The sequence below is a fragment of the Protopterus annectens genome, chromosome 7.part0 (assembly GCF_019279795.1).
Source record: "Protopterus annectens isolate FY-2018-M chromosome 7.part0, PAN1.0, whole genome shotgun sequence".
Taxonomy (NCBI): Eukaryota; Metazoa; Chordata; order Ceratodontiformes; family Protopteridae; genus Protopterus; species Protopterus annectens.
In genome coordinates this window covers 800,096,390-800,123,323 of record NC_056739.1, presented here as the reverse complement: position 1 = coordinate 800,123,323, position 26,934 = coordinate 800,096,390, and the positions used below count along the sequence as shown (strand labels likewise).

General features: G+C 39.1%; 1 protein-coding gene across 2 annotated transcripts in view; it reads right to left on the bottom strand.

Annotated features, from left to right (window-relative positions):
* Positions 1-26,934, bottom strand: part of LOC122805848 — a 116,469-nt gene that overhangs the window by 15,518 nt on the left and 74,017 nt on the right. For both annotated transcript variants that reach the window (XM_044076104.1, XM_044076103.1), the window contains exons 10-17: positions 23,966-24,119; positions 21,430-21,638; positions 21,230-21,347; positions 4,319-4,524; positions 2,839-2,956; positions 621-790; positions 432-529; positions 163-281 (exon numbers count right to left, since the gene is read on the bottom strand). In XM_044076104.1, the coding sequence (XP_043932039.1) occupies positions 163-281; positions 432-529; positions 621-790; positions 2,839-2,956; positions 4,319-4,524; positions 21,230-21,347; positions 21,430-21,638; positions 23,966-24,119 (1,192 nt within the window). The remainder of the gene's footprint in view (positions 1-162; positions 282-431; positions 530-620; positions 791-2,838; positions 2,957-4,318; positions 4,525-21,229; positions 21,348-21,429; positions 21,639-23,965; positions 24,120-26,934) is intronic.

Below are 26,934 nucleotides of genomic sequence, written 5' to 3'. Positions count from 1 at the left end.
TGCAGCCAAGTAACTGACCAACCAGAACCACTACAGAACTGAAAGAACTTGCCACCACCTCACATTACCATAGGACATCTAGAGATTTTCCTACAGCAACCACCATGCTGCCATGTCAAAAGCAGAAGCTTTAAAACCTTAGTGCTGTCCACTTCAACTTACCTTTAATCTGTCCAATAACAGAGTCCTTGGCATGTCTGGACACACTAAAGGAATTGCTGTGGAGGTCAGCATGTACAAATTTGGTGTCATTGACTGGGTATCTGCAAATGAGAGTTAAACTACAGGAAACAAATCTCATTAGTGCTTTATCACCATCAAGTTACCACAACTACCAATTCATACCACATTTTATGGGAGAAAATCTGTATTCTCACTCCATTAAGTGCAAACTTAATTTAGCCACTCACATGAAGTGCTTTGAAACCTACCTGTACTCAGTCTCTCTGGTAATCACAGGACTGGAGAGTGGAATCAGTTCTCTTTTCAAAGATATTTCGTTTTCATAGTTTATGTACCTAGAGTCGATCTGCAAGTGTAACCAGCCAGTTAGAAAACAGGGACAGCTATGGCTATTAAGCATAGAATAGCGAGAGGAATCACCTTCGCGGGCAGCTTACCTTTACAGTGGTCCCACATGATGTAACAGAGAAGTGAAACAGAGCCCTCTGACTGTCAGAGTGTGTTGGAGTGCAGGTGCCATCCCTCAGTCTAGTCTTCTGTGGATTTATAGGTGGTACAGTCACATTGCCCAACACTGTGGCCGTAATGGTTCCATTGGAAAAACATACTGAGGGGGAAAAAAAAATCCTTCAGCTGTACATTATAAACCTGCAAGTTCACATTTCAACCCATCCCAAAAACTGGCAGAATATTTCATATCCCTGACCCAGCACTGCAAGTGTACTAGGAAACCTAAAACCTTTAGGATCTCCAGGTCTGCCAATCCAAGGTGCATCCAGAACTTACACAGGGGTCCAAGAAAGCCAGGCCTGCTACAGCCTATCAAATTGCATTACTATAATGGTTAAAATTAAAGTTTAGTCCTGCATATTATAGGGTACACAAGATACAACTCCCATTAATGGTAGAAATGGTTTTGAAGTCATTTCAGGGCATTCAAGGGTATGAAAACTACTGCCATAGCATGTCAGATGCTTTCTACAGAGCTGGTCAGTTTAATGGTGGCTAAGAGGATTCATCCAAGGGGTCAGATTTCTAAAATTCTTGGGTCATTACACTTCCAACTAGAAGCTTTTAGTTCAGCCACCTAGTTGTAGCCAAGTTGGTAGCATTACTCAGTACATGCATCCAATGCCCCATATCTGCTCAAAATTCTAGCTGGCAGACCTACTGGCATTTACTAACATACCACAATGCAAACCCACACAGATTGAGAGAGCCCAGTTCTGCACTTCTGCTTCTCTCCTTAGTGGGAGCAAGTTAGGAGGATCACCAGAAGGTGATCAGGTCATCACACTGAAGTAGAAGCTATAGCCTTCCCCAGGCTAGAAAAGATGAATTAAAAGCAGGTTTCTTCCATTACTCTTTACTGCCAGGACTAATGAACCATCTAGCACAGAACTTATGGAAAATTATACCACCATCTGACATGTTTTACAACACTTTCCTACATCTCTCAAATTCTCCGAGATCCAAGCGGGATGTTAGGGGGGGGCACAAGTCTTTTCCTTTGCAAGTGCCTTCTGTGCGGAGTCTACGTCCTCCCTGTGGTCATGTGAGTTTCCACCAGGTGCTCCAGTTTCTTCCCACATCCCCAAAGATATGCTGTAGGTGGATTGGACACCAAATTGGCCCTAGTTGCAAGTATGTGCAAGCCTTCTGTGGAAGATTGGGCACCAGGCTGGCAACTCTACACCATAAAACTCCACTGCCAATCATGAGCAGACAGGTGATCTGCTGTGGCGACCCCTAACCAGGAAAAACTGAAGACATAAGATTAAAGTACAGTCATTAAGTTTTGTATTTTTTTGTTATGTGCATTAAAAATGATTATGCTGTTAAAGAACTTGTCCCCCACTTTTGTACTTTGTCCAAAACTCTTGGGTAAAATGGAGTGTAATCCTCATATTAAAACTAACCATGCAAATTTGTTCCAAATATATATATTTACACTGCAGAAAAGATGCAATATTGCAGTGAATGCAGTCTACAGAGTCAATCTTGTACAAGAATCTCAAAACACATGTGGTTGGTTACTTATTCAGCAGCAAGTGCACATTAACAGGCCAAGACATTAAAACCATATCGGATCCAACCAGAAAGCCCTAAAAAACAGGTGGGTCCAAAGGATAGATTACACAGCCATGTTAGAGTTAAAGGTCATCAGGAAAGTTGCATCTACAGAGCTGCAAAGCCTTTTCCACTTGACATGTCACCCACACCAGAGGACTTGTGAAAGCATGCAGTAATTAAAAGGTTTGAACCAAACTTGCTTAGGTTCAACACTTCACTGCTCCAAGAATGCTACTTAATAGTGCAGCTAGTCTATCATGTGCAGTGTTCCAGGATTTTTAACTCTGGACAAAATAACTTTGTGCACCATGTTAGCATTATTTGCAGAAAGTTTTGCAACAAGCTCAATTACATCTTTACTCCAGTAAGACAAATTGATAACATCTTCAGACCACTTCTGATCCTAACCGTTAAGAGTTCAGGGTCTTAAAGAAAAAGGGTATAAGGGAGGGACAAAATCTTCTTTACATGGATATGTATTGGATATGAACTAGCTTTTGGAAAGTTACAGAAAAGGCTTGTACAAATATATTTTCAGTATTACATCAAATTTCATGGTCAAATATTTAAAAGTTTGCTCACCCAAAACCTGGTTAGCCAGAAATGTACAGGTCACAGAGAATGTAATCCTCTCCTCCAGGCTAGCAATGTCCCGTAGTGTCAAATCAAGTCTTGCAGTCACATTGTACAAAGTAATGTCCTATGAAAGTGAATAGAAATTTACATAATACATCCATGGGTACATTAGTATCCCCCCCAAACTAGAATTCCATGAAATAGTCATCACTGTAGAAGAAACTCAATGGAGGGGGAAGTGGCACCAAGATATTGTAAAATGTAGAGGCAAAAGGAAAAGCTGCAACCTACAGAAGCCCCTCTGCACAGCTTAAGGCAGTACAAAACCAAATTAATGCACACTGCAAGTAAAGCAAGACTAAAGGAAGCTACCTCTGGGACAAGTTAGTGATTTCCATACTGTTCATGTGAAAACTAGTGAAAGCCATCTACCCGCCTTTAGGGCATGGCATGCATTCCACTAATAATCTGTTGGGCATGCGGCCTAAACTTCATGTAGCTGCTCCATTCATTGAAGGGAACCAAAAGCCCCAGGAGTGTACTGGGGACCCAACACCAGATAAGAGTTAAAGGACAAGGCAGATTACCCAAGAGACAAGCTTCCATCCTACCCAAATCAGCATGAGGTAAGCCAAAACTCTGGCTTTGTACACACCCCAACACTAGCAGTATCCCAAATTCCCATGTCCCTTCTGGCCTAGACCAAAAAAATTGAAACGCAATAAGTGCTTCTCCTAAAAATACCACTGGTGTAAGCCTTGCACTCCCTGTACCTACCTCCCACCGAGGCAACTCCAAGCTCCTGGCAGCCAGGTTCACAGCAACTGGTGCAGCTTACCAGGCAGGAGGGATTCTGACCAATCAGGGGCATGCGAGACAAGCAGCCAGGCTTTGTAAACACCCATTCCAGTATTCTGCATTGTCATACATTTTAACATGGAGAATGTATGAATGTGAACAAGGGGAGAGGAATTCTAGGTCTTTGCAAGTATAACCATGAAGTGTCACTTCGTGGCATTATGTGCTCATGCAGCCTAAATGAAGGAAACTTGTACAAATAAATTGCAAATGCCCACAATGGCTCTACATCATATGACCATACATATGCATAGCTGTGCAGGTATATGGAGTCACTGAAGAATTTCTACGCTGCATGCATATGGGCTAGGTAAATCTACTGTTCTTGCATTCCATTTGTTGCCTCATTTATATTCAGGAAGGCAGCTTAACAGTTATCAGAACCATCATTTCATAGAAGCTTCAAGTCCATCTCAGTACTTACAGCTGCATTGACAGTAGGATGAAAATGTGCTGATCAGAAAGAGTACAACCCTGCACCTCTGCCTTACTGTACAGTTGTCCCCTCACCTAGTTAGCATGGGGACAGGTTACCTGCTCAACTAGGCATAAGTGGCCTACAGGAACAGAATTCTATTAAATACATTTTCTATTAAAATTAAAATTTAAATAATTCTTCTATTCTCACCTGGTAGGTCACACCTGGTGAAAATAGTGGTAATTCCAACAAGAAGTGGGTGCCATTTTCATAGGTCATGTAGTTTCTTTGAGTAGCTAGCCATGGTGTTAGCTCTTGGTCTTCAATGTAAGGGGCCCAAAAACTGTCCATGTTTCCATGAGTAACAGCCAAGATCAGCTTCTCATTGCTGCAGTATCCTTTGGCAACAGGCAACACTGTAGGAGAGAAAAAAAACTTTGAATTCCTAGCTTACACTCTGAATTATGCAAACTACAATGCAAAGATGCAAAGACCACCGACTAGCATTAGAGCCTAGCCATGTGCTAATGCAATAGCTGCACATTCCTCAAAAGGAATAGGGCTTTGCCTTCAAGGCTTCAGTCAAGTATTTCCAGCAGCCTTTAAGCAGGTCAGTGGCACTATTTCACTCATGTGGCACTTAAGCTTGAACACATTTTGTAATACCCAAATTCACTGAACAGTCTTCACACAACTTGTGTAGGGTTATATAATACGAGGCATTGTGGACCAGCTACCACCATTTTTAAAATGCAAGTGTCCAAAAGGATTAAAGTCATAGCCTTTGACAAACTTTGTATGAGACAGGGAAGAAATTCCCACACAAAGCTGCTTTTGAGGAGACCAAGGTCTCACATTAGTGAAGAATCCTACTGAATCTAGTAAAGGAATAGTTTTCCCCGACAAAAATTGCAGCTATTCAGGTATTGTTAATGAGTTGCCCCACAATACCCTATTGGGAAGTCAGTACTACAAAACAGAATGGGTGCTTAAAATTGGTGTACATTTTCCCCCATCTTCTCCTTTTTGGCTTTCCACATTAGGGGGTCACCACAGAGGAACTGTCCACAGAACAATTGGCAGTGAAATTTTATGGTGTCAAGTTGCCAGCCTAGCCCCCAATTTTCCACAGAGGGCACACACTCATTTAGGGCCAATTTATAATATTCAATCCACCTGCAGCATATCTTTGGGATGTGGGAGGAAACCTGAGCACCCAAAGGAAACCAGACTACACAAAAGGCACCAAAGCTGAGAATGTGGATATTTTCAATGAACAAAGAATTGGGAGTATGGCTGTAGAACTGATCAAAGGTTTGGAGTAGTAAGTGGAGAAGACTTAGACAAGTTCTATGCAAGAGACAGGCTCCAGTTAAACCCAGAGGACAGCAGTCAGTTCCAGTTGGGAAAGGTATTCCTTCAGTCATACATGGAACCTGGAAGGGGAAGGAATAGATGCAAAAAAAATTAAGGTGACTCAGAATAACAATATTAGTATGCAGTGCAAGGGAGCCTGGGTAGGAAGACTGAGCAGCTGTTTTAATACATGAGGGGTGGGATGATTAGTAGCCCAGGTTGATTCCAATAAATGGAAAGGCTGGGTGTGGTGTTTGGGTACATATTTAGGAATGGCACAGGAGAGAAAAACAGCAATATACTTACAGGAAGGCAGATGTGATGTCAGACAGGGACACCAAGGAAAAAGGCAAAGGCAAAGGTGGTTCAACCTTGACTAAATTTAGGAATGGCACAGGAGAGAAAAGCAGCAATATACTTACAGGAAGGCAGATGTGATGTCAGACAGGGACACCAAGGAAAAAGGCAAAGGCACAGGTGGTTCAACCTTCTAAATGCCCTAGCATGGAGACTGACCGAATTCTAGAGGATGAGAAACTGGAGGGGAGAAAAACTGGAGGGGAGAAATTCTAGGTAATAGAAAGTAAAGCAATGCTCATGGGGAGGGGTTCTGAATTTGCCAGGAACAAAATGGGAGATTCCATTTTTTAAGATGGAAGAACCAAAGTTGAGGGGGCTTGGACCATGAGAGAATCCAATTCCTGCAAGACTAACAGGATATGGTAAGGACAGCATGTCATGGATGGTGAAGGCACCATTAGCCAGCTGTACCACTGTGATGCTTACAGTGGAGGGGGGGGGTACAAGTTCCAAGCCAAAGCTGGTGTGGAATTTTTAAGACTGAATAATGCCAATCCAAGACAGGTCAAAAATTAGTTAGTAGATGGGAAATAAACTGAGGGAATTAAGCCTATGGAAAGTTAAAGAAAAGCAGTGTAGCTATACAGAATGTCAGACTAGCATTTAAAACAAAATATGGTGCCTGTAACACATGGAAAGGAGACAAGGATTAATGGATTCCAATGGAAGGGCTAGAAAGACAGCAAAGGTGCCGAATAAAGGAGTTGTCAGGTTATCAATGAAGTTTTGCTTCAGTCTTCACACAGGAAAGCAAAGCGTCACAGTTGTAGGATAGGGGCAGGGAGAGTAAACAGCAGTGGAGATCAGTAGTCCGAGATTAAGTAAAAGGACCAGATGGATGACATTTTGCAAGCTTTTTGAATCTTGACAGTATGCTGGAAGATTCTCTGCTGTAAAGTCAGACTGCTGGCTAATGGAGTGTTTTAGGACTACAAAACATAGAAGTGGGAAACAGTGGGAAACGGGAAAACATCCCTAAAACTGCAAGCCTACTTCTCCATTATTGCTGTTAAAACACCTGTGGAGAAAACAGTTTTCCCCAGATACCAGTCTCCTTGATGGTGTACACTTTCATAGCCAAGTGACCAGTCTGTAAAACTGGAGGGGGGGGGGGATTCCAGCAGTATAAAAAGTGCCATGCCACAGAATCTTAGCCAGATCCTAGCTTCAATATGTAGTTCCAAATGACAAGACATTAGAGCAGTGTTCCAGAAAGCCACCAGTAAATGTCTGTGGGCTTGGAGAATAACCAAAGACTAGGGCAAATTACAGCTCTGTACAGCTTATGTCACTAGCTAAATTCACACTCAAGTTTGTACTCACTTTCAACTGAAGCAATTTCTAATATTGTAAAATCTCGAGCTAGCTTTGGAACAATTCATTTTTAGAGCTTAAATATCTCACTCCACTACATTTGGCATTTATGTGGCAACATAGAATGCATACAAGTTTGGACATATTTTAGCATACCCAACTGTCTTGCCTCATTTTTCCCTGTTCCTCAATCTGGTAAATCAGAATTTCCTTCAGTGCCAGAGTTTATCGGTCAGAAAATGCAATTGGATTGAACATGGTCCCAGATTTTAGGTCTTTGAAGCTCATCTGACTTTGTCCAGGGTTCTTGGGCAAAGCTGAATTAGAACATTATTCATAATGCAAAAAAAGCATTTAAATTGTATATCCAAAATACAGGTATATGCCAGATTAAATTACATGGTTCAAGTAAAAATTGCCTGTATTTTCTTTTATTACAGAATTTAATGGCATTTTAAACCTGAATGTTTCCATACTTTGTACTGAAATACAAATCTGACCAGATTTGAAGCTTCATGCGTTATTTGTACTCTGCATCTTAGATGCTCGCCCAATTGACTGCACAAAGGCATTTCAATTTTCCCAACATAACTTGTACCCATGTTACACAAATCATGGATTTATTCCTGGGCGAATCAACTTCCTTTCAGTATGAAGATATGTTGCATTTTCTGCAAGAAAACATGTCTGAAACATTTCACTTCCATTATTTGTATGGCAAAATGAGCTCTCCACAAAGTTTGCAAATTACTTGCTCTGCTGTGCACTGTAAAGATGCCAGGAGTGGCTGCCTATGGATGAAATGTTAGATGTATTTTTAGCTCTGACATGCTGTAGTTTGTTACATTCTGCCACATTGTGGCATTTTTTGCTATATTTCAGTACTGATGGGACCTAGAGGAGTTGCAGTCTACTGGAATTTCCTGGCATGTTCAAGTAGATGGAAGTCATCTTTGTTTTCTTTTGGCCACTTTGAAATCATGCTTACTTGCAGGCAGCAGTTCTACATTTTGATATTTGTACACCAAGATAGTTGGACTTTTGGATTAATCCTGGAAAGTCAGCTTTTTAGACCTGGGACACTGCTTGCCCAGGACAAAATTCAGTTACTGCCATTCTTTTACAAACTGAATTAGGGCCATAATAAAGTGAGACACCTCATCTCATTTCAGTAGGTAGTGCTGGCAAGTTTGCATAGATGTAAAATTTATGTAACAAATGAAAACTCACAAAGCACAAGGCAATTATTGTGCTTTCTTCTGAAGTATTCTGTTGACTACACTTTACTACCTATTTTAGAGCAACTGAGATCTCTGGTTCGTGGACAGATTTGGAGGTACTGTATATTGCTGCACATTTAGAAATTAAAAAATTAATGGCCCATCTCCATTATTAATGTGGACTTAGATTTTAGCTCAAATTTTTGCCAACACTCAAATTAGTGTTACCTAGCATAGTCTCCAAAGAGCAATCGGGCTTCATTAGAAAACATCAGATCACACTCTAGTTCTAGAAGCCATGATAACCTTCTCATCCCTTTCTAATTATCCTCTCTATACCTTAGCGATAGATGCCTCCAAAGCTTTAGACAGGATGAGTATGAATTTCTTACTACCCTTCTTTAATATACCTGCCTCGTTTGTGAAGTTTGAGACTATATATTATAAGGCATATACAATGCTTCAAGTCAATAACGCTTTATCTGACTAACAAACTCACCATTCCATCCCCAAGCTTTATAGAACTAGTATTCCCTTCTCGGCATTTGCAGACGATCTAAATATTTACCTCTCTTTACCAAATTCAGATCTGGGTAAGATTATGAGCTCCATTGACATCTTTTCTAAATTTGCCAACTATAAGGTTAACAAGGTGAATTTTTCCAGTAAATATTAAGTCACCTTACCCCTCTTACCACTCCATTGGAGATATTCCTATTACATTATCTGGGGGGTCTCCTTCTCAATTGACCGAACCGCAGCCTACCGGGAGAACCTCTCATTTGTGGGTAGAGGTACAAGCGGACTTGGAGATTTAACTTAAGCTGCCCAACTTAAGCTACCCTTTTTGGCGAGAACTATAATTAAAATGAATATTCTTCCCAGGTTCCTATATGTTTAACGCTACCAACTCCATTATTCCCTTAAAATTTTTCAATAAATTACTCAACATTCTCTAAATTTATTTGGTTGCCAAAAATCTGTGAGAATAGCATACACTAAACTCGTATTCCCGAAGGACTTGGGAGGTGTCTCCTTGCCGGACTTCAAATTATACTATGACATTATACAGAGCAGTAGAATTCTTTATAGCAAACTACAAGAATAATCCAGACACATGGTCCCCCAACTGGGTTTTATTACACTTCAGTTATATCAGATCTCTTAGGTTTGACCCACCTGCCCTTCCTTTTCTGAATAAGGACAGTCTGGATAAGTTAAAAATCTATGTCTCAAGTATAATGTTATGAGATTTCATAAGCTATTATCGTCTCTAAAGCTTTTTCATGCCTTTAGCTCCCTTCAACCCATACATCTAAACCCCAATTTAACAGAGTGGTAACATGATAAATCTGGGCAATTTTCCCCTCATTAAGGATAAGTGCATTGCCGACTTTTACATAGTTAAGCACCTGACGAGCTCTGAAATTATGCAAACCTTTAAATTAACTAAGAAATATACCGTAATCAGACAGATTCAGGATTTAATAAAGCCATACCTTGACCATCCAGAGCTAACCTGGGATGATATAGAGACCTCCAAAGTTATTTGGAAACTACTTCTACTAAAGAAGTAGATCTCCAAAGTATACAAACTCCTGATTTCTATTAGAACTAACAATACACCAATATTTTCCAAATTCTGGGTGGACAAGGACCCGAATCTCTCTCCTTCAGTGATTAAAGAAGCATTTAAAATTAGCACTAATTTTATCCCTTTCAGGAAACTGTTCTATATGCAACATGATCATAAATAATGCGTATTTAACTCCGGCAATCATTAGTAATTTCCATCCTAATTCATCATCCGCATGTTCTTTCTGTAAGGAACAGGTAGCCGACATATCATTTATTCTGGAGTTGCAAATGTGTGTACAGACTATGGTGCGCCTTAAGAGTTATCCTGGGGAAAATGGGATACGAGAAATCACTTTCATGGCAATATGCTCCATTACACATTCCACCGGATACCACTAAAGCACAACATAAGGTGTTGATCTCTATTTTTCTCTCCACTGGAAGAGTCAAACAATGCTGGGAAGGTCTAAAAGATTTGGTACATAGACATTAAGGCGCAGAAGTTCCTCTTTTTTAAAAGGGGTCACAAATACCATTCTGAAAAATATTGGAATTCTTTCTTTGAACTTTTATTATCCTGAAATGTATTGTTGCATCTCCTTCCTTTTCTCTCTTTATATTTATAACGTTTACCTATTTTTGGAAGTTAAATAAAAATAGAGAATTTAAAAAACAAATTAAAAAAATAAGAGTGTAGCTGGCTGCTTATCAACTGTATAATGGCAACTGCACAAAACTGGTTGGCATCTAAACAGTGACTGCTTGGTTATAGCTACAATAAAGCCATTGTAGGTGGTTGTAACCTTGTTACTCTGGATTATTTGCTTGTGGCAGCCCGTTACCATTAAAACTAGTAGGAACATATAGGTATCCACCCTGCTGAAAACCTGAGAATCATTTTAGCCAAGTTGCTACGGTTGGTAAGAACACAAAGGCACTAGGATGAGAGTAGGGTATAGGGAATCATAGGCAACTAGCAATTGTAGCTTTGCTCCAGATCAGGAAGTGATGGGGTAAAATGTGGAATGTACTGCACACAATCCAAGGTAGCAGGTGTTTGCCAGTATACCACTGGTCAGAAAATAAACTTTGTAGTGAAAAGCTGGTTGTAATTGAAAGTCAGCCAATCATTTCCCTCCAGAATTGACAGGCATAAAACATGCTTGTGAAGGAGGGGGCAAACTCTACTGCACACCACCCCCTACCAGTTTTTCAAAACGTGTATTTAAGCAGTTGTGCTCCAATTTATATATTGATTGACCAAGTAAAATGTCAATTTGCCATGTGCTCTTCAATGCACAACAGGTGCGCAGATAGATTGCATACCTGTATCCCTGACAGCAATTGGTGGTAGCAGCTGGATGTTGTAAACGAGATCTGTATAGTTCACAAAGTGCTTTATCACTAGTGTGGGCATACCCTTACAGAAGCACATACTGTACAGCATTTTTTTATATTTACACTTGGGTAATGAGCTATGAAATCTTACCCAAGTTAATCTTAACCATCCCAGTTGTGCATGCAACTCAGTTTTTAGAGATTAGAATTACCCTACAATAAAGGCCGAGAAGGAACTATAAAATTAACACTGGTCATGTGTGGACTTCCCCAATGCAGTATCAAACTAGAGTTTAAACTACACACTCCCAATTATGTACTACCAAGAGGAAAATCTATTTTATTCAAATAAGGAGCAATAAGTGTCTGTTAAAGCCAACTGAACAAGTGTTTCCAGGTGAGATCCATGGTATACTGAGCCAAGGAGATTTGTGGGACAAGCCAGTAAGAGTTCTCATTAGTACAAGACTTATGATGGAGCACAACCTGGACAGATGGATGGGAGACTGCAAATTCACTATGGGGTGGCATCCATGTCTCATGGACAGGGGTAGTCGGCAGACTCACTCAACTTACATCCATCTAACCAAGGACAATGAGGCAGCTCAGGATTAACATCGTTAGGCTTGTAAGGGCTCAAGAGCCACTAGCCTAGTAACCCTCCTATGAACCTATATGAAAATAATGCACACTTGTCTTGGCAGTTGACAGAGGTTAGGATGGTTAGTTGTAGTACCGGTGGTACAGATTCCCACAGTCCTAGTTTGCCTGCTGTGTGAACAAGAGCATCCAGAGCCCACCTAGTTAAAAATTGGTATTAGATTAAGAGTTTTAAGATGCAGGAAGTGGATAGAAATGTTCCATACTTGCCTAGTAAACTACGCATGGCCTCAGTTGTTAATTGGTCACTACATGACTAAGGAGACAGCATTACAGAGCTAATGGAACGGGACAATAGACAGTTGGTGATCAAAAGCAATGCATTAATGCTGCATCAGTTTCATCTGGGAAGTAGAGATAAACAAGGCAGCTTTGATGTGCCGTTTTGAATTTACACAAGATGGGAGAATGGACTGAACACTTGGCAAGTTCTCTTGTGCCAGTTAATAGCTTTACTGTGAAGCTAGAGGTTTAAACACATTTAATAGGTTGCAGAAGATAATGCATATATACACTGCAAGTCAGATAGATTATGCAGTTTTGAACGGCATGAGAGAAGGGGAAGGTGAACAGGGGGTTTAAAAGCATGGGGAGGTGGTGAACTGCTACTTACCAGCCATTTTGTAGGTGATCAGACAAGTTATGTAGGTGATGGAAAAGATCTGGGCACTCTGGGAGGGCAGAAATGGACAGTAATGGGGCATGGCATGATGAAATTGTTCTCAGATGCAAGTACTGGAAACTTGCATCTGAGAACACTGACCTATCTCCATGATTGAGACTCAAGACATTGATGGGGGGGGGGGGGTGAGACATGGATGACTTGTGTATATGAACATGCAGCCAAACAGGAATCCAAAGTTCTACCCTTGTTTACCTTTAGATCCAAATATACAGTTTATCATTGGGGTTTAGTGTCAAATGGGTTATCCTGTACTGACAGGTGAGCAAGCAGAGTCTCTCCCAGCTTGTGAGAGATGGTATTAAAGCCATGTTGACTTCTACAAGCAGATAGTATACTACAGTGGGCTTTTTATCCCCCCAGTGGTGACAATGGAGTTGCAATTAACCAGGTAGAGGAGATCAAACCAGCTCAGTGCACATTGCAGAGGACTTCACTCATGGCAAGTCAGAATACTTCTATGGTTATACAACTGAACACAGGTAAACATGGCAAACGCTTTAGCCAGATTAAGGTAAACTGCATGGACAGAAAACCTTTATTCAGAATAGCACACAAAATAACCCAAGTTTGCACACACAAAATTTAACCATGTTAAACATGCAAGATCCACTTTTTGGCCAAACTATGCAGGTAGTCTCCCCATGTCTGGAAAAAAATCCACAACTCCCTCTCACCCTGCACAATTTAGTTTATTACAATAAAACTTTAGTATTCTCAAACCAATTTGAGAGAAGATACAACAGATTAAATCTCAAGAGCAGCTCATTCCTTATGCCATTAGGGACTAAACTGGTGCACTCTAGTGCCAGACCTTGCATCTCATGTCCCTGCACTTCCTTTTGAAGATTAGCACCTCTCATGCAACCTGGCATACCCTCCCCCCAAGATAATCACTAGTTTGACAATATAAATGGATGGGATGATAAGTGTAGCTATTGTTATTTTTGTTGCGTATGCCATTTGTTTTTATGCTATGCAAGATTTTGAAACCTCAGACCCATTGTTGAGCTCTATAAAACTAGCATGCAATTACAAATTTGCATCAGTGTTTAAACCTGTAAAATATGGAACTTCATGTGCCCACTAAAGAATTTTGCCTAGTTGACTCACATTAACAAGTCTTATTTCTGCATAGCCTGTGATTTTTGGAGGCAATTTTAGTATACATTTTTGCCTCTATCACTAGACATGGATTTTTCAGCCTCATTTGGGACTGATTGGATTAGAAATAGTAAAGTCCGATTCCAGATACACAGCCAGTTTTGTATACATTACCATTCTGACTGCATAAAATTAGATTTCCTTGCATGTCGTCCAGTGAACTGGTGCTTGGCTTTACCAAAGGCACAGGTCAAGATACAATTTAAGGCTTCAGGGAGAAAGTGGATGGCTGTCCTATCCTTACGTTTGTTCCAGATCTATTTGCAGTACACTGTTGCTGACAGTTTGGTCATCCATTTTGGTGACCTTAATTTCTGGCAATGAGTTACCTTTGATTTATCAAAAAGGTAGATCCATTCTGTGTCAATGGAATTTCTAGGAGAAGGGGACCCTGCTAGTGTCAGTTATGGGGGCCTATAAATAGGTTTTGCATGTGTCAACTTTTGGGTCTGCAAATACATAGACCATTGTAAAGCTAGAGCAGAGAATCTGTGTCAAGCATTTACTCATCCAAATAAAATCCATTTATGGCCCATGCCTCAAGTTTAAATAAATATTGCCTGACACCAAAGAATTGAGGTTAGAAATGGGTAGCCAAGAACTTGAAATGAGCGATATTGGGATGGTCCTTGTTAACTCCATACACAGATCAAGATTGGTCATTTATAATAAAAATTTTTATATATTTTGAACTTTATCTATGGCAGATATTCTAATCAGTCAACTCAAGGATGCACTAAAAACTGAATGCATGGAGGATTAACATCTAAATCTTGGAGACAAATGGTGCCCAGCATTTACATTTAGGCCTTCCACAGAAGTGGAAAAGGAAGCTCTAGGGGTCTTGAAAGTAAGAGGATCCAAGTCTTGTCAGACAGGTGATGTGCCACCCTGCTTTTGAACTTGTTCAAAATCCCTGTGTAAAACATTGCAAGCCATTACAATGTGCACAAATTATGAAACTATTAAGCGTTTCCTGAAATATAGTTCTATAGTGGTAGCTCATTGAGTGCCATTTTAAAAATGTCAACTTTAATGAGTTTCCACAAGCTGTTGAACTGGTAAACAAATCTTGACCAAACAATGTATTGTTGCTGGATTTTGAATTCAAATGAAGCTGCTGTGGAATCCATCTATAGTTTCTGTACAAAAATAGAGGTTACAAGTTTGAGTTGAAAATGCAAAACCTAAAGTTAGTGGCATAGTCTTAATTTCACTGTGTACATTCAAACACAGTTCCAGATGGTATTCATATTCTAAAGATGCATACGTATCAGGACAAATATTCCAAATTATTAAAATAAGCAAATTAGTAATGTTCCTTTCAATATATGAAACTGGTCTTTCAAACCCTTTGAAGCTAGTCTGAAAACCAAAGTAACAGACCTTTATGAAGAGCAGTTCAATTGAGAATAATGTCCATTCCACATTTAATGAAGCCCTGGATAGAATTGCACACTTAGAAAAACTTTCCCCAGACAAATGCCATTACCACCAACATTCCAGACTCAGACAATGGTACCAAATGCACATTACAAACTACACAGGCTTCTATGGAGAATTTATGTGAGGGGGAAGTCTCAAATTCGATGTCTCCAAAACTTGGATGAGATTACAGTAAAAGGGGCTCACTTATTCCTGCCAGTGCTTTGGATATTTCCCCCAAGTACTGACAGAATTAAAATTTATAAGAAAGCTTAAAAGCAGCATTTAAATTAAACAGAAAATTTAAAAGATAATTTATACCAAAGAAATAGTACTTTTGTGCTAATGTTCAATTTTAATATTGGAACGAATGGTGGAAAAAACTGTGCTATATAGCTCAAAGAATAAAAGTTTTCATAATTTGAAACAAGAGGATATCGAGCTACCAAGATTGTCAAACCTACTAAGGATTGGGAGTGTGGCAATACTGGATGCAGAATATTATGCAAATACTAGATTAGCCATGCTAAGTGCAGATTGTACGCTTATAAACAGGGAAACCCAATGTGAAAGTTCCGATTAGAGGCATGTTCCAACAAGGGGACACAGATTGGACAAGGTCCAGTTAACTTAGGACAGATGTAGATTCAATTACTTGTTATATGACAGATTTAGATTCACTGTGCCTACATTCTAACACTTAATTTTCTTGAGTTTACAAGTCAACCTATGCTGGCCAATTTGAATGCAAATTTGCTATGTAGTTTAGAGATTAACAATTTTAGCTTCAAAATAATGTATAAACATGGTATGCCATGGAAAATGCCCATGGCCAGTGAGAAAATGAATGGGTTCCCTCATTCCAATGCTTTTTATAAAATGTATTCTAGAAGATTTGCAGATGACCCGTTTCTTTGGAATGACCCCCCTCGTACAAGTTTGATTACTCTTACACAGTACCATCTTTGAGCAACAAGAATGTACAATACAGACAGACTTCTTGGATGTTGCGTTTAAGTGTTGCATACATCTTTTCACCTCCTTTTTAAATGTCTGTCCTGTATCCGTCTAGAGACAGTATGCACTTCGTTTGCCAATAGTGAAAAAAAGATTGCTCTGGTACTTGGGTTAAATACACAGGAAGACCATGTGTGCAAGCAACTTGAGGAAATGGTATACTTTAAAAAGAGGCCATCAAATAAAGCTGCAAGATATTAAAGGCCATCTTGTTAAATAGGTAATCAACCTTAAAAGCTGTATATTCAAGTTGAATTCATGAAAACCCCATCAAGGCACGTAATAAATCAGTGCAGATGCATCTTAACTTGTGACCATAATACAAAAAGTTTATAGTATGTGCAGTCAAGGTACCAGAATAGGTCCAAAAATTTAGCTAGAATAAGACATTAAAAAATAAGTTAAACTAAAGTGAATGGGTTCAGATTAATCAGAAAGGGAACTTCTACATGTAATTGTAGTTACTGCAAGTTTATACAAAGCGATTAATCATCCAATACATGGTAAGGTTTTTACCTTACAGACCTATGCTAACTATAAAACAAGTCTACATGGCTATGTGCAGTAAATGCAGTGCATATTACATAGGTTATGTCAGATATAATAGTAAAATGCTCTACATACTATATGCTTAAATGTGCACTAAGTGCATTTTACAACCTCGCCAACATATTAGAGAGGATATCAACACAAGTGGAGACAGTTTCAGAACACAGTATCCACCAAAATTAAATGAAGCTTTAAAAAAATGAATTGCATCAAAATAAAGTAGGTAATTTTAAGCTGTGATTAAGATGAATTGCATAATTGTTTTATTGCTTAGTTTTAATAAACTTTTCTTAGTAATATATACAAGTGTGTAGTTACTGATTGTTTAATGTTTGTGCCTGATGAGTGAGAAAGTTTTCACTTTCACAATAAAATGTTGACACTCCTGGTTCCAGACAGCTTTGCATACCTCTCAACCTGGAAAAAATCTGGACAAAGGCCCATGAAAAATAAGTACAAATCTATATCCTGATTAACAAAATTTGCATACATAATTATGTAACCCCACTCACTCCAATGGAATTGTGGGATACCAACTTTCAAACACAAACTGAACAGACAACCAGTATATGGCCCCAAAGTCCACCCTGCAGCCATTCCAATGTCCCATTACCAATGTCCCATTACTTGGCTTCACCATAAACACCAGTGTGCATACAGTTTTATTTATCTGCCACAAACTAATACACATCTGCTAAACAAAGCAATACAGGCTCACAATAAAAATACACTTTGCATTAAACTTTTCTGCTGTTGAAACTCAATCAAAATGAGTATTAAAAGCCCACATTCAAAGAAAATCCATCTGGCCAGTGGTGGATAAAGATTACCTTTGGGCGGTTTTCAAATCATAGGCCCCTTGCACACAAGCATATGTTTTGATACACCTTCCTGGACTGTTAAATTATATTCTTTGTATAATACAGCACACTTTAGATTTATTGTTTTGAACATTTTTCCAATAAGTTTGAATATTTTCCAGTAAGCAATGAAAGAATTCATGAAACAAAACTGCCCAATTCAGGACATCTCCATCATAAGTCCATCAGTAAATAGTATCAGTAAATATGCACAATCAATAGTATCAGTAAATATGCACAATCTACAGAAGAGTCATCTAAATTCCACATTAGAGATCTTTGAAGAGATTGCTGCTAGCAAATGACATTGTTTTGTCTACAAGTAAAGTGCCTGCTGTCCTTTAAGAATAAAGTTGCCTGTTGCATAAAAAATAAGCTAGTACTATTTCAATAGGGAATGGATGGCAAACTTTACAACAGGTTCATAGTTAAACTAGGCACTCAGGACTGCAGCATCCACCCCCTTTAAAACTACAACACAGTACAGTATCAGCAATCCATGTACATTCTGTGGGAGTGAACCCACAGCCTTTTGCAGCAAAAGTATACTACCTGTTGCGCTAACAATGCAAGTAGACTTTGCAAAAGTAGCACTAAACTTCTCTGAACTGTCCAGCACAAGAAATCAGGAAAGTAGTTTATTGGGGGGGGGGGGCAAAAGCCCAAAACTGGGGACACAAACATTGCTTGTATAATCTTAAAATGTGTTTAGGAGACAAGTCTTGGAAACCATTCCCCCATACACCTCATTGGCTCCTAGCAATTTGAAAATACCCTCTCACCATGAATTTAAGCAGTTTCAACCAGTTCTTTATAGAATAGGCATTTGACCACAAGCCAGGTTGATTAGTTGCCCTTTTTATAATGGTCTTTAAATATGGTAAGTTAGAAACAGAGGCCAATTTCAGTATGGGAGGCCAATTTCAGTATGGATTTTCACTTTAGCTTCACTAAAGCCATTTGCTTTTTTTGGGAGTGTGTTAAATTTTGTAATTTAATTTGTAGAAAGTGTAGCCAAAATGGTGTTCCCAGAGTCTCATAGCTGGCACTATTCCCAAGTGCACATTCAATTATGAAGCTTGACAATTTGCTAACAGTTAAGTGACACCAATTTACTTGTGAGCAACTAGGAGAGGGAATTAATGCATCAAAACATAAAAAAAGTGTACAAAAGTACACTGCCAAAAACGAAGGTTAACTGTTTGTACCAAGTATTTGAGAAGCGATTAAAAAGTGTGGGAAGTATTGAGGGAATATAAATCTTTAGCCAGGAGAAAGTTTTGGAAGTATTACAAAAACAGACCAACATTGCCTGCACCATTACAAAACAGACCAACATTGCCTGTTAGGATACAAGTACCATTGTGGAGTGGCAAGGGTACTATGATCACCATTACAAAACAGACCAACATTGCCTGTTAGGATACAAGTACCATTGTGGAGTGGCAAGGGTACTATGATGAATATAGGGACAGTGTTGAATTAAGTGACAAGTGAACAGGTGAAATTTTAGGTTAGTCGGGTCCTACCCACAGGGCTCATGCCCATACTGGTTTAGGAAGTTTTTCATCCAAGGTGTTAATCAGTATGCAATTGCATCTCATTTAGACAGGGGCATATCTAATGTATCGCACAAGCATACAAGATTTGAGGATTCAGAGTGAATGCTTAAATGAAAATATAGCACACACTAGTGTCTGCATATGGGAATACCCAGGTTTGAACAGATGGTGTAAAAGTCTAGGAATATCAGAAATGCATTTGGTGTTTTACCAGGAAAGCCCAACTGAGCTTCAGTGGAGGCCCAGGGAGAAACTCTAGTTAGATCTTACAAGATATCATGCAATGCCATACAGTGGTACAATTAAGGCAGGTGATTATACTTTTGCATAAACAGAACATACCACCCCCATAAAGTAAATCTGTATGGAAAAAAAAAAGCAGCTAGGAAGCACTGCTCACTACAATGCAAATTTAAATTTGCAGAACACTATTGTTAGACCTTCGTGGAGTCTGAGAGGAGAGAGGAGAGACTCAAAATAAACATTTACATAAAAGGACAAAATCAGGCAAATGAGTGGTACATTCATGGGAAAGCTTGACAGGATGTTTTGCAGAAACAAAAAGTAGGAAAATACTACACAACTATAGGAAGGTTGCAAACCACTTAAATTGTCAAAATACTGAAATCTAATATCAAATAGTGCACAAAATTACAAATGTTATGTCTGACTTTATATATCCCTTTTCTGCCAACAAGCTAGACTAGTCAATGTATAGCTGGTAAGTACTGGGGGGGGGGGGGGGCAGTTATAGCTAGTGAAGAAAGACAATGGGCAGATGAATGAAGGGTGCAGGTATCAAGTGTTGGGAAGTTTGAGAGGCAGAGAATGTGATTGCGATAAAGAAGAGGCCCAGAGAACTGGGGAGAAGGATCCAGAAAGTCTTGCGGCTGTTCCACAAGTTAAATTAAGGGGAGCTGAAGAATGCAGAAGGCTAGAGTAAGCGAGAAAAATAGCCATAGTTAAATAAAAGTAGCCAAGCAGATTTATGCTCTGGTCTGCTAAGGATTGTGGCTGTATCTTAACCCACAATGTCACATCTGGTGTAATGAAGCTAGAAGCAAAAGTGATCCAAACTATGTGCAGTTGTCAATTAGGAAAGAACAGGACAGCAAGGAATCTGGTATGAGTGCAGTATGTGGGCAAAATCTCAGTAGGATCAGTTTCCTGTCAATTGCTTTTAAATGCAATATTTCATACAAAATGCAACACCTTTGCTGTTGCAAGCTTGAACTCGCATTTAATTCAATCTGCTGGGACTCCTGGTCATCACTACCTCTGCGCTGGTTTACTTTGTGCCAGTTCTAGTTAACATCTTTGTGCCAGTTCTAGTTAACATTAGTTCTGGCAGGATTAAGAATCTAGAGAGTTTCCTTGATTAAGATGTTCAGTTTAAGCTATACAATAATGCACTGAAGTTGACCCCTGCAATACTTTCTTCACAACAGATGTGAAATTTAAAAATCACTCCCTGCTGTCCAGAAGAAGAGTAGCTAGAAGTACCAACAGACCATGCTCCAGAACAGATCAGGGACAACAGAAAAGATATACCAAAAGCTACTCTACAGTGTTTTTTAAATAGGCATTAAAGCAGCCGCCTGTGGGCATAGTGAAACCTACCCAATTGAGTGAACACTATGCTACTGGTGTGACACTGCATGTGCTTGCTCTCCCAGTGCAAGATGCAATGGACCACCCCCTTCTGTTTATTCTGGATACAGATGAAAGATTTCTGCATACATCTGTGTTTGCAGGATAATGGACAACTGAAGCCAGCAGGGCTGAAGCCCATGAATGGGTTAGAGCAATCCTAACAGCATTGCAAGCAATCAGATGAAGCAGGATAGATCTCTTACACAACTGCTCATGCCCAGCTACTTGTGCACAGTGATGCTCATGCCCAAGAATGAGCCACTTTAAAATGCTTCTTTCCAACACCTTTTTGCTATTCCAGCATAGAAATGTTAGCACACAGCTGGACATGACAAAAATCAGGTTCTGATGGCTTCCTGTGGAGTAACAATCTGGATACTTACCAACATCTTCCAGGTCACATTCTACTGTGACTGGATACGTAAACAGTTTGTTTTCTGGCACAATGTTCAGTGTGTAGGTAAGCTGCAATGTGTATCTTCGGGTTGTTCCACCAACATACTGTGAAAAAACATACAAATGAGTGACCCATTCCATCCTTCCTTCTAGGTCAAAAGGCATGAATATTCACATTAGGACTTACCTTTTGCTTAACTAGGCCATCGGAAAATGGAATCTGAAGTACAAATTCTTTGGTATTGGTTGGGCTTGGCACCTCTGACAGTACATAACCTCTGTTTATTGCTTCACCTGGGGTCAGTGGCATCTTCTTTATAGTAAGGAGAGTGAGCTCTACGTCAGTCAGGAAGTTTCCAAGGGTTATATTGAAGGTCCTCATTGAAGGATCAGTGTCTGCACAGCAGAGGAAAAAAATATGTACATATGTAAACTTCAAAGCTACAGTTATAACAAACTGAAAAACAGAAAGGACAATGACCAGTAGTAATATAGGAAGCCAGCATCCACTTAGGTCAGAGTAAAGGTCAAAGTAAAGGTCAAACAAGTGGCATGCAAAAGCAACAGATAGTTTGCATACTTTTAATAGAGGGTTTAGCACTTCATCCCATGCATTTAAGGACTTCATAGATCAAAAGGTAGTTACTACCTAAAATGGCATACCAATGATGCAAACGGTAACAAGCCTATAAATACATAAATTTTACAATACTAGTAATGTCAAAGGATTTATAAAGCAAACAAGTCACCTTTAAAAACAACTCCCCCAAAAACAGTCATGAATATAACAAGAGCACAAGTGCATGCTTACACAAATGAAATGTGACAAGCCAGCTTAATGCAAGTTTCCAACCTTTGCTTAGATCACATGCAGCAGAAGTTTGATTATACATATTAAGACCTGGGAGTAGTTTTATTAAGCCTAAATGGCCACAATCTTTGTATTCCAATAGTTTCCCCCCACACTGCACCCCCCCATGACCCCTTCCCATGGATTCAGCGGCACCTTTTAAGTTTTTGAAAATTTGTACGGCTTTTTTGCTAAAGGTAGACAATTCTGCTGTAATTAAATCCAAGACCCATTCCTCTGGGCCATCCAAATATAAAAGGTAAACTTACAATACTGGTTTAATTCAGAATTAAAATCTCAGTGGAACAGTCTTTGCACATAGGGGTACAAAATATTCCCATTGCAACGCTCAAAAAATTGCAATTTTTATCCAACAAATCCATAATCGAACTGATGTCATCCACTGAGGAAATCACATCATCCACTGAGGAAATCACATCAATCCTTCATGAAACAATTGCCCTCCTCCATTGATAAACGTGAATAAATCTTTTTTTGGAAAAATGTTGGACAGATTTTTTTTTTTTTAATTGGTTTATGTACTTGTGATTCAGATTAGTGTTTTAAAGAGTGATATTCCTCCTCCTATCCACAAGGTGGTCTAGGTGCAAATCAAATTCTCCTATATTCAGTATGAACATTGTACAAGATAGCCCCAAGTTGTCCTTAATGATAGAACCCAATAACCAAGATTGCATCCCCATGAGTTTTGTTAGTTTGTAAATATCCTCCTCACTCCTGTTTAAAAGGCATAAATAATGGTGTGTAAGGCAGGACTTACAATTATTCAACAGCCAAGTACTAATCAGATTAAGCTAACTAGATAAATCCTAGGACCTTGTCTGGTCCCAAGACTAGATCTGTAGCTTGTGGGGGGGGGATTATTCAACAGTCAAGTACTAATCAGATTAAGCTAACTAGATAAATCCTAGGACCTTGTCTGGTCCCAAGACTAGATCTGTAGCTTGTGGGGGGTCACAGGAAATGGTCTTGCTCTGTTACTTTCAAAACAATTTTATTAAAGCAAGAAAGCTACTAAACATGAGACTGAATGCATTAAAATACTACACACCATAAATGTAAACTTATGGATTTAAAAAAAAAAAACAGTAAAATTACATTGTGTGTAGAGACCATCCTGGGGACAGGTCTATCTAGATATTACAGGCCTTCATCTGTGAAATCTGTTATTGCTATAAACCTGCATGTCTAGCAAACAGTCAAGCTGCAACTAGCTAGCACTGAACTGCAAGATTATACTTCTGATGCACCATCCAAGCCCACGTTAAATCTATATTCCACCAAAAGGAAGCGACTTACTAGGATGCCAGGAGAGCCCACAGATCCAGCTGGAGTTAGGGTCATGCACTAAATACCTATTGCAAAATCCACTAGGTCCAGCATTGTGGACAGAGTGCAAGTTCAGCCTCATTCTCCCAACATGTATGTTTGCTTACTGTGCTAAACGCCACGCCCAATGCTACAAGAGCTACAAAGGTTGAGACTTTTGAAGGACTTTGTGTCAAGTCATTCCCGCAAATCAGTCATTTATCTGCAAATCAAACCTGGGTCATCTGTGGGATAAAATGCCAAGTTTCCTATGCTATGAAGCATTACACTGAACAATGGTGTCAATTCCTTTGCACACTAGCATTGAAATGCAAAGCCAGCCACCACACCCCCCTCCTCCCAACATACAGGCCGTGGTTAATCTAAAATACTTCCATATATCCACAAGTTAGACTGCAATCCAACCATTTCATATGGAAATAGTGACCAAAACTGTCCATGTTTCATTTGTCCTTGCCCTATGGCTAGAAGGCTCAAGGACCAGGTCACTCTCCTGGATATAAAAATACAGGAATGAACTTACTGTTGATGAAGACAGGAGCCTGTGGCAGAAAGGGTGTTTTTATCAGCCTGAAGAGGCGGTGCTCCGTTACATCCTTATGACTGTCCATCCAGTTGTCCATCTTTACTACATTAATAGTGTAGGTAATTCCATACACATTGTCCACCACATCACTCTGAAAAAAATACAAGTTAAAGAAAAACCTCAAAATTGTGAATGTATAGCAGGCAAGCAACATCTGCAACAGGTGTTCAGAATTAGTCTAGATCAGGGAAGAGAATTTTTGCAGCAATATTTGACAAACACTAGCCAGGATTTTTGCCAGGTCAAAAATGTAACAGTTCATAGATGGCAACATTTGATGCATCTCCGATGGCCATTAATGTTAGGAGCATTAATAAAGTTTAGAAAATCTGCTATGTTCTCAAAAGATTGATGTCAAGTTTGTGAAACATTGTTAAACAATGAGTGGACACCACTTCTGTCAGGGTATAACGTTTTACTAACTGATATTCTTAAAAATTATATATATATATATATATATATATATATATATATATATATATATATATATATATATATATATATATATATATATATATATATATGTATATATATATATTTTTTTTTTTTTTTTCATTCAGGTGGAGGTGTTATGATAGGGATTAAAGATATCTATCAAACTTGATTACTACATGCTTAATGATGACACCAATACTATAGACCAACTGTGACAAGACAACCCTGAACATGTAACAATTGGAGTGTGCAAACCAGCAAAGTCAAGTGCAGATGACCGAGGAATTCCTACATTTCTTACATGAAACAGGAGGGAATATTAAAATTTACCAGAAAGACTAGAATATTGATTCAACAGTAAGTATATTCAGGAACAAATGCTTCAGATTCTAAAACCTACCAGGGGACGGAATATACTAGATACAGTTTGTTCCCAAAGAAATTACTGTAACTTCAAGTCAAGTTTTACCACCATTTATATGCAGTGATCATAGTCATTTGTTGCTAGATAATTCTGCCAAACTGAATCTAAGCCAATGCAATAATTACATTATAGGCAAGCAAAACAGTTACTATATAAAAAGTGAGGTGTCCAGTGGAAAAATTGCAGACTGAATGTGAAAGTTTTGAAAAGAGAAATGGAGTGCAAAAAAGTAAATAAAGTTTCAGTATCTATTCATGCAACATCAGCAGGTATATTTCCATAACAAGATGCCAGATTAAGAGGAGACAAAAAAAAAATATAAGAAATGGAAGAAAAGTCGAATTACAACTTTGAAAACTGAAATAAATGAACCAGACAAACAGATCAAGAAAAATTTGAAGACACACAATGGGAAGGAGTAAAGATACACAAATTGATAAACTGTGCAGATTCTAAAATTTATTCTCAGATACAACAGATTAGATATATTTACAAAATGTAATGCAAAGCTTCACAAAAGGGGTGGCAAGTTGTCCTAGCGACATCCAGGTAACCCCAGATACTGGAATCAAATTAGATTATACTGAAAGTGTAAACTGGTTCCAAACAAACCGCAGGGAGAGAACAATGACCCTAGAACACTTACTTACACTGCCATTACATCAATTATTCAGTTATATAAATATGGGGAGATTCCTCAAGATTGGAGACATGCACTTATTAAACCCATCTAAGGGAAAGGGGAGTAGGACAAACCCAGAATCATACAGACCCTCAAGTCTACTTTCATGTGGAAAAATGGAGAACGTAATAAGTTGGTCGGAACTGGATAGGTTGGGACTTTTATATCAGCATGCACATGTTGAAAATAGATCTATTACCACCTGTAACATGTTTTATAACCGCTAGGAATGAAAAATTGTGATGCAATTTATATAGATTTAACTTCAGCATTTGACAGGGTAATGCACAAAACACTGATCAATAAATTAGTACAACTAGGTATTGATGTACTGTTGAGATGGATAGCTGCAGGGCTTAAATAGGACATGGCAAGTATCACAACTGGACAGGTGAAATCCTTTGTTACAGTCAAGGTGTCCCACAGGGCTCTGTCATAGGCCCTTGTTTAGATTGCATCTTTCAGACCTTACTTTTTCATCTGCGGTGCTCTACAGTCTATATGCTGATGGCCTGCAATTGGATAAACTGATTGCAAGTGTTACAGATGAGGCAGGTCTGCAAAATAATTTGCCTAAATTGACCATTTGGGCACATATGTTAATACATCAAAAAACTAAGCATACCAGATTTGGGAGAAAAACTGAAAGGTGAATATTTAATACAGCACACACTGAAACAGTAGACTCATTTAAAGGACCTGGGTATATGGGTAGATTCAGATTAAAGGTAAAACTCCCAATAAAGCACAAAAATGGCCAGCAGACAGGGCAATGCCATAAAAGGGGCTCTGCATAGTTTACGAAGCATTAGCAAACTGGGGAGTTAGAGAATCTTGCTTGGAAAAAAAATTGCATTAAAAGGTATGTAAAGGGAAGATGAAAGGCTAGAAGTGTGGTAGAATGAGTTGTGGGCACCTGACTACCACAAGAATGCTGCAAAATTGACCTCATTGGCAGAAGATAAGTGTTGCAGTCTTAGGAGGGGAACAGCCATCCAGTACAGAACTGAACCAGAGAAGACAACTCTGGATGTTGTCCTCCAGAATTAAGATGTCTAAAGGCAATTAGCAAACATTGATCATGCTGATGTAACAAGGGATAGAGCTGCAATTTTTGTCCATCTAAACTGCAAAGAGGAATCTGTCCCCATATGATGTAAAGGAAATAAACCCTTACTACAATTACTACAATTCTACCAGGTTGTAGACAGTAAAAGCCCTTCTCCCATCACATAAGTGTTCTAAAACAGGTTGAAATGCAAGGCCTAATGAAAAGTCACCACTGCTGCAAGACTTCCTAGGTCACGAATCTGACATTTGTCAGACATTATCCATTTCTGCCCCAGAGGATATTACCAATACCCT